We start from the raw sequence: 8,456 nt of genomic DNA, 5'->3' as shown, positions 1-8,456 counted from the left end.
GGGGTCAGATAGACCCCAAACTTTTACAGAGCGATTGCATAAGGAAATATAAATTTTTTATATGACAAACTATATATCATTTTTTTTATTTACTTCTCAGCTATACATTTATGCTGTGTTTTTGTGGATATTTAGTAGTTTTTTACCTATTTACTGCATAAATACTCAACTATGCCATAAATTGGCTTACAAAAAAAATATTGGCTTCTGGATATTGGCCCATGTGTTAGGGATAGAATACTGCCATCTGCAGGTTAGAGGAAAATCTTTAGGTATTATAGTTAAAGAAAGAAAGTGCAATGACCACATATATCCAGCAGAGGTCCATAGGGACTCATTCATTTTTAGTTCAGTTTCAAGTCCATTTTTCTTCATGTTTCAACTTCTCACAACTTTATATATATTTTGTGAATATATATTTAAACATTCTAAAATACATTAAAAATCTGTATTTTTGTATTTATTTTTGTTGTTGTCTGATATATTTTGAATGGTTTGCTTTTGCAAATTATTATAAATAGATTTGCAGAAATGTTACAAGTCACCACTAAAAGACATGACTGTACATACTATTTATTTCAGAAAATTATTTATCACAAATAAACACTGCATAATCCTCCTCTTCAGATTTCTGGTAATCCTGTTCAAACTCAGTTTCATCTTCTGTGTCAGTAGTAAAGTCCTCAGGACTATCTGGTTCAGTGTTCTCCGGGCCTTCTTCACTGTCACTTTGATCCAGTTTGAAATCCAGGGTCTCCTCAAGATTGTACCTTTTGGCCATGGTGCTGCCACAGAATGAGCTCAGTGCAGGACCCAGACAGCCACTTTTATACCCTAACTGTGAAATGTTTTCAAAATACTGCTGCAGCTCTTTCATCAAACTTTCTCAGAGTGCAAAAGGTTAGCTGCCTTTCATCTTTCTTTTATCTGCCCTTTTCCCTCTCTTTCTGTGTGTGTGTGTGTGTGTGTGTGGTGTGTTATGTCTACCCCTTCACACTGTTGTGCATTTATGTCTGATTTTATTTGGCAAAATCTAAAAAATGCCCCAAGACACCTGCGCGCGTGTGTGTGTGTGTGAGAGTGAACATGCTTGTTCCATGTTGCCTTTGTGCTCTAGTATTAGTATTTCATTTATGTATGGAAATTTTTCAGATTTATGCCAGTTTTGTAGATTTTATTTGCCAGTTTCTATAAAAATGCTCTCTGTTGCAGTCACACACATGTGTGTTTGTGTGTGTGTGTGTGTATGAGATAGAAAGTTCGTTCCACTTTGTGTTTATGGTCTAGGACCAGACCTTTATTTAAATGTTGACATTTTCTGATTTATACTGGATTTATTTTATTTTTTTTGACAAATGAAATGAAAAAAAATATTTTTTACATTTTCCCATTCATTTTCAATGTGGGGTCAATTTTTTAAACACACCTTTAGAACAACCAAATCAAGTCCAGATTTTGTGTGTGTGTTTAGATAGATTATTTAGGAAAAGTCACAGAATTTCATGCCCCTGAAATGAAGGGAACACTTTTAAAAGGAAAATTCAAATGGGGTCAGCTGGACCCCAGGAACTGATTAAGGGTTAATGATAATATTGGATAGTTTTATTTTACTGAGAGGTAATTTTTCAAAACTCATAAATCAAAAACACTGATACAGTTCTGACTGGCACCATTAAAATACAGTATATGGCAAAACAATCCTTATAGAGTGTATTTTAGATCCATTAAAACATGGAAAAAGGTTACAAATATAATTAAATAGTCTGTAATTAAAAACAGTTAGTTTGTCCCCTGATGTTTCATTAGGTTTTTAGTCTCTTCTTGGTTTTTTTGTCATGAGGTAGTGTGCCAGTGTTTTTGTGGCTGCTGCCAATTGAAGGATGAACGAGGCCATTTTCATCACTGGGTTCCTTGGGACCAAAATATAAAGAACAAAATATCTTAGTTGTTTGATTTCCTTTGATTCTTGTTGCTTTTACGTAACCTGCAAGATTACCTTTCTCTTAGTGTGTCCATTCTCTGAGATTAATGCTTCAGACATTTGGAGGCCCAAAGTCTTTTCTAAGTCTAAGACAAAAGAAGAAAACACAAATTGCCATGAGGAGTGTGAACCCATTAAACTAAGTTTCGAGTTACCAGAAGTACCTGTCAGAATTTGGTCAATCTTCTCCACGACGAGTTCAGCATCCTCTCTGGAGAAGCACATGGGAGGCTTGAACTTCAGAACGTTGCGGTGTGGGCCACATGCAGGAAATGGGATTCAAATCGAAAACATTTTCCCCCATTTTGTGTCCCCCCACTTCTCAAACCAAAGTTACACCCTTGTATATGTGTATATATATATATATATTTTTTTTTTTGGTCCTTTCCATGCAGGTCTTAGTATTATATAGTTCTTTTTTTAATGTGCTTTATTTTGTGGCTAGGGTAATAAACATAAGGAAAAAATACGTAACAAATAGTTTGCAAAGATAAAAGTGACTAAATATATTGTATGGTATGCTAATAAACCTGTTAACCTTTGCTATTAAAAAAAAAATGTCAGAAATTCCTCTTTTATAGCATGACTTGCTCTGACCTGTAAATAACATCCTGAGCTTCAGCTGTGGCAGGTGTCCTCTTATCCCGGTTTCTTACCAGGTCCAACCCAATAAACAGGCCACGGCCCCTAGAAAACAAGATATATGACCTTCAGCTTTGAACCTCCTGGCAATGTGTGTTCTAGGCATACTTTCATCAGCACTATTACACACATATTACTGTCACAAACAACCCCAGGGAAATGATTTACACAACTTGCAAAATAAAGAGGCCAGGTAACTTCAACTTATGCAAACATAGGTTCAAGGTTCCAACGTGGCACATTATCACTCACATGGCCTTAATTCACACTGCAAATTTTGTTGATGTATGCACAAAGAAACAATAGCTTTTAGGATCGAACTTTGTATAATCATCCAATTGATTTTATTATTTTAGAAGTTAAGACTGGGTTAACCAACCTCACGTCACCCACTAAAAGGTGTCTTTTCTTCAGATCATACAAAAGCCGAGTCAGGTAACCTCCGATGTGCAGGGCATTGCCTTGGAGATCTTCCTTCTCAATTACATCCAGCACTGCCAGTCCAATAGCACATGATACTGGGTTACCGCCAAACTAGAGGACACAAAGACATTTTTCAGCATCGTAAAAATTTCTAATCTAGGGCCTGCATCTGTTGCTCACACCTCTGTTAAAAATGCAGATAAGTTTTTTTTTTAAATAGGTTGTTGTTGTTTCAGTCTTAATCTGTATTTAACACAATATCTTTTTTTTTTCTTCTCACTGTGTTGAAGTACTCCATTCCAGATGACATGAAGCTTTCGGCAACCTCTCTGGTGGTGATCACACATGACATTGGATGGCCATTTCCAATAGGTTTGCCCATTGTAACAATATCTGGTACAAAATCTTCTCCCTGTAGCTGGAAGCCCCAGAAGTGGGTGCCCACCCTGCCAAAGCCCACCTGGACCTCATCAGCAATGAAAATGCCTCCTGCATTTCTCACATGCCTGTGGTACAGACAAAGTTGTGGTATACACAAATTTGAATGTATGCATATTTCAGAAAAAAATATTTCACATTATACATGCATTTTAAGACATTTCAATAGTTCGACAAATGCACTTGGATCCAAGGTGTTTATAAATGGGCATACAATTATAGATAAAATAATATATTCATACAGGCAAGCGATTTAAGACTAATGTTTTTGGTGCATTAAAATATATATATATATATGTCTGTTGCATCTGTCAAATTAAATATTTATTTAGATAAAATGAATGAAATCAATAAATAAGCAAATTTAATATGAATGACCCTCCTGTCAGGTTCTGCCACTAATTCAGGCAGAACCTGACAGAAGGATCATTCATATTAAATTTGCTTATTTATTTAAAACGTTAAGTAAGCTTAAAAAAACGAATGAAGGAGAGGAGCAGCAATCATGTAACTAAAATGCTTTAACCAAGCACTTAGTAGTACATACTGTGCCACTTTCTGGAAGTAGCCCACTGGAGGAATGACCTGCCCTCCGCAACTCTGCAGTGACTCAGCGATAAAAGCGGCAATCTACACAAAAAAAGATCCCATGAGTCCCTTGTAGCCTAGTGGTTATACATGCGCGGAGGAAGCATCCTTTTTAAAAGCTGCTTTAGATGACTATAACAGCCACTGCCATGAGCAGGAAACAAGAGCTGAAGAAAGCATAGAGTTCACAGAGAACCTCAGGAGGAAAACGAAATACAAAGACATCATATCATTTTGACACAGCTGCCATGGTGTTTGGGCAGTTTATTCATCGATCCTCACAGATTCATGTTAATTCTCATGTGTAAAGACCAATTATTTTTCCTGCAACAGAGGGTTTAGGGGCTCCCTTTGGGCCTCCAGGAGGCAAGAGTAATTCCCGTCTCAGCTCAACCTGGAGAGAAGAGAAACATCAACAGGTGGAGAGCAGAGGAAATGTGGGGAGGGAAAAGGAAAGGATACAGTTTAAATAAATTAATGATGAAGAATTTAAGAGATCACACAAGAAACCAGAGAACTGAAAGATCCTTTCAATGAATTTAAGGCAAGACACTACATGCTCTGGTCAATTTTGGGATTTTGGGTTATTTGATTTTTTATAACAAAAAGATTGAAAACATTTATGAAAGCATTCCTACAAACATTATTTAACAATTGACAGTATTTTTCTGATGTATGGATTGATAAAAAAAAGATATCCAATATTCCCTGTGTAAAAAACAAAGTCAAACAAAAAGTTTGAACCTGGCTTTATCCAGTGTTCAGATTTAGTGCACTTAATTATATACTGCCCAATTTCTGTATTTAAACATGTCAGAAAACTTGTAATACAAAAAAAAGAAAAAAAGAATAAAAAAAGAAAAAAAAAGTTTGCAATTGATAATGTTCAGCTAAAATCAGTTGGGGAACTACAGCGATGTCTGGTGTCTTGCCTTAAGACCGAATGATGTCAATTATGTGATATTATCACTGAAAACTATGAATTGTAATTTTAAAAAGAAAGGCTTTAAATAATGGACCAAAGTTTAAAAGTACAGTCAGTGAAGAATGCTAATTACTGTGGATGTTAAATAACTTCACTTACCTTACGTCCCTTTTTATGGGCCTGCTCGATTATATCTTTGACATTTTCAGCATAGGCAATGGCAGGGTCAGGGTGGTCCTCACAGTATTTGCCTCTATAAATGTCTGGACTGAGAGCCTTAAGGAATTATCACATTTATGAATAGTTAATCAAAATTTACAGTGCAGAAATAAATCTTTTCACTATGCTGGCAAATTTAAATACAACTCTTTTACTCTGCAGATTTTTTAAATGTAATGAATAATTATTGCTATAATTTAAAAATCATTTTTAAATTGACAATTTATGAATAATGTATGTATAGTTTATAAATATAAATGCTGGCTGTTAACAAAAAACTGTTATGGGTATTCTTATCACTATTTGTGGAACGGTATTTCAGTGCCGTAGCAAGGATTACATTCAAGTCACAAGGCCCCTGGATTGTACTGTAGTCCACTTTAAGCATGTAGCATAATGTCAACATTAGAGAAAAGAAAGACCAAGTGTCTTTAAAGACATTTTTCATAAAAAATACATGCTAAGTGGTTACGTATGCTGATGTGGCTCACTAACTTGTAACACAATACTGACTGATCACCACAGTAAGAGTAGAATGGAGTGATGACTGAGAGACTAGTTTACACACACACACACACACACACACACACGTGTTCAAGTTCAAGTTATAAAAACATTTTTCAAATAATTTGTTTTAACAAATATCATGAAACTGTACAACCTGAACTTAAAGGAATAGTTTGATGAAAATTGAAAAACTGTCATCATTTACTCACCCTCATGTCGTTCCAAACCTGTATAAGTTTTTGTTTCTTATGTTGAACACAAAAGAAGATATTTTAAAGAATTTTGAAGAACTAAACAGTTGTTGGTCCCAATTGACTCCCATAGAAGGAAAGGAAATACTATGGAAGTCAATGGGGACCATCAACTGTTTGATTACCAGCATTCTTCAAAATATATTTTTTTATGTTCAATATAAGAAAAAAACACATACAGGTTTGGAATGACATGAGGGTGAGTAAGTAATGACAGAATTTTCATTTTTTGAGGTGAATTACTCCTTTACTTGCCATGCCATTAAAAGGTCAAAGTTTTTTTCCTTAAGAATTTTATTTTTCTTCATTGTGATATAAAGACATTAATACCAACATGACATATTACACCCCCCAAATTATCAAAACTAATTTTAATTCAGAAATGAAATACATGCCCATGTATTCAAGTCATTGCATATATATATAAGAGCAGCACAGAAGTTAAGAAACAAGAAATGTTACTTGAGCACCAAATGAGCATATTGTAATTATTTCTAAAGTTTCTAAAAGATTATTTGACACGTAAGACTGGACTAATGACTGCTGAAAATTGCTATCACAGGAATAAACAACATTTCACGAAGAAAACACAGCTATTTTACATTAATATTTCACAATATTACTGTTTTGCTGTATTTTTGATCAAATCAATGCTGAAAACCAGAAAGAGGCATTAGAAGTTGGGCTGCACAATATTAGTTGACCACCTCTGAACAGTTTTTGACTTCAAGAATAGTGTCTGAGCACTTTGTGCATGTGACCGTATGTCAAATCCAATATGTCAAACGTCTCATGTTGCAACACTCACCACGTGCACATGTTGGCTTGGCTCTGCACAAGCCATCTGCTGAAACTTATATGGACTGATATCAATGAGCGATGACACATGACCATGGTAGGCACTGCAGGGGAAGCACACTGATTGAAATATTTGCAAGAATCAACAGAACAAAGTTCCACTATGTTTGAGAGGGCTTAAGTTATCTAATCTTCTAATGATTCTTTCGCTTATCAGTGTAAAATGTGGTGCAGAAAAAAAAAAAAGCAGCAGCAATACATCACATGCAATATTTGACATGGGATATGGCATTCATTTAAATGAAACCCAAAGACCAGGTGATGCATTCTTTTGCACAGCAAGATTTTGCATACCAAGGCAGATGCTGACTATGCATATCCATAAGCAAAACACAGTATGTCTAGATACAAGATGTAAGATTAAGTTAATATTTAAGCTGTGAGCTTCATGCTTCTAAGAAATTGGTTACTGTTTAGATCCCAGTGCAGAGAAAGAGGAGGCACAGACAGTGTGCTGTTGACTTACTTCTCTAGTGTGATGATGTCTTTGTGGCCGGTGTACTGCCAGGCCAACCTCAGGGCCAGATCATTTGCCTCAGACCTAGATGTCAAAACAGAATAGTCGATCCTGGGACTTGGTTATCAAGTGGCTGCCTTCAACAGTGAAAACAAAAAAAGTGCTACCTAGCCAGCAATAAGCATTAAGCTGTCCAGCCAACAATCAGTAATTACAACATCTGGGCAGCATGATAGTCTACATGACCAGAGAAGTACACAAAATATCTGGCTCTTCTGTTTACAAAAATGCAGTAACTGCTTATCTGCTCAATGGGGTGATTGAGCATTCCTTTAGCGCAAACAGGTCGTATGTCTGAGAATGAGCTCACATGCCTACCCTGAGTTGACAAAGTAGCACACAGAGAGCTTTTCAGGAAGAGTGGCTTGGAGACGTTGAGCATACAGGACCAGATTGTCATGTAGGAAGCGAGAGTTGGTGTTGAGAAGCTCCATTTGCTTTGCTCCTGCTTCAACCACATCTGGATGGCAATGACCCACTGGAGGACAACACAGAAGAAAAAAAGAGGAAAAAATACTTCAGGGGTGATTATATTAGCACAGATAATTGCATTGAGAGAGATGTATTCATGTAATAATGGTAATACACTTTCAAGTATTGTATTAAAACAGATCATTTTAAATGATTACACTTCTGGGTAATTAGTTGTATAAGTAATATGAGGAAAATGAATCAGATTTTTAAAATTAAGGTGAAATGAATAATTAAGAAAAATATCTTTTATCTTCCTTATTCAGAATTAATGGGATTCTTTAAACCCATACATTATCGAAGCAGCAATGGCAGCAAAAAAGCGCTCACTTGCATAACTGCAGGGATGGAAAATACTTGAGTTAATGTACTTAATTTACTTGCACCAAGAGCTTGTAACACTCTAAAGAGAAAGGAAAAAATGAAATCGCATCATATGACCCCTTTAAGTATTAAATTGTGAAACCTTGCTTAAGTTATTGTAACTGAATACTTTCACTTTTAACTTTTAACTTTTAAAAAATGGTACTCTTTACTCACAATTTCACTTACAATTTCATTCAGAAATTTATAGTACAAAGTAAATATTTTGCAGGTCATGATGGATATATATATATATATATATATATATATACA

General features: G+C 35.4%; 1 protein-coding gene across 2 annotated transcripts in view; it reads right to left on the bottom strand.

The window, feature by feature from the left end:
* Positions 1-1,396: 1,396 nt before the first annotated feature.
* Positions 1,397-8,456, bottom strand: part of etnppl (ethanolamine-phosphate phospho-lyase) — an 8,318-nt gene continuing 1,258 nt past the window's right edge. The window contains exons 3-13 of one of the 2 annotated variants that reach the window (XM_016575983.1): positions 7,668-7,827; positions 7,299-7,373; positions 6,783-6,876; positions 5,157-5,273; positions 4,032-4,114; positions 3,327-3,552; positions 3,003-3,157; positions 2,565-2,668; positions 2,146-2,262; positions 1,997-2,067; positions 1,397-1,910 (exon numbers count right to left, since the gene is read on the bottom strand). In XM_016575983.1, coding sequence (XP_016431469.1) covers positions 1,803-1,910; positions 1,997-2,067; positions 2,146-2,262; positions 2,565-2,668; positions 3,003-3,157; positions 3,327-3,552; positions 4,032-4,114; positions 5,157-5,273; positions 6,783-6,876; positions 7,299-7,373; positions 7,668-7,827 — 1,310 coding nt within the window. In that variant the 3' untranslated portion in view covers positions 1,397-1,802. Of the gene's footprint in view, positions 1,911-1,996; positions 2,068-2,145; positions 2,263-2,370; positions 2,423-2,564; positions 2,669-3,002; positions 3,158-3,326; positions 3,553-4,031; positions 4,115-5,156; positions 5,274-6,782; positions 6,877-7,298; positions 7,374-7,667; positions 7,828-8,456 lie in introns of those variants that run through there. The other variant, XM_016575982.1, reaches the window with a different exon arrangement.

Source organism: Sinocyclocheilus rhinocerous, unplaced genomic scaffold (genome assembly GCF_001515625.1).
Source record: "Sinocyclocheilus rhinocerous isolate Xijiao unplaced genomic scaffold, SAMN03320098_v1.1 scaffold1015, whole genome shotgun sequence".
Taxonomy (NCBI): domain Eukaryota; kingdom Metazoa; phylum Chordata; class Actinopteri; order Cypriniformes; family Cyprinidae; genus Sinocyclocheilus; species Sinocyclocheilus rhinocerous.
This window is presented reverse-complemented; position numbering and strand designations above follow the sequence as displayed.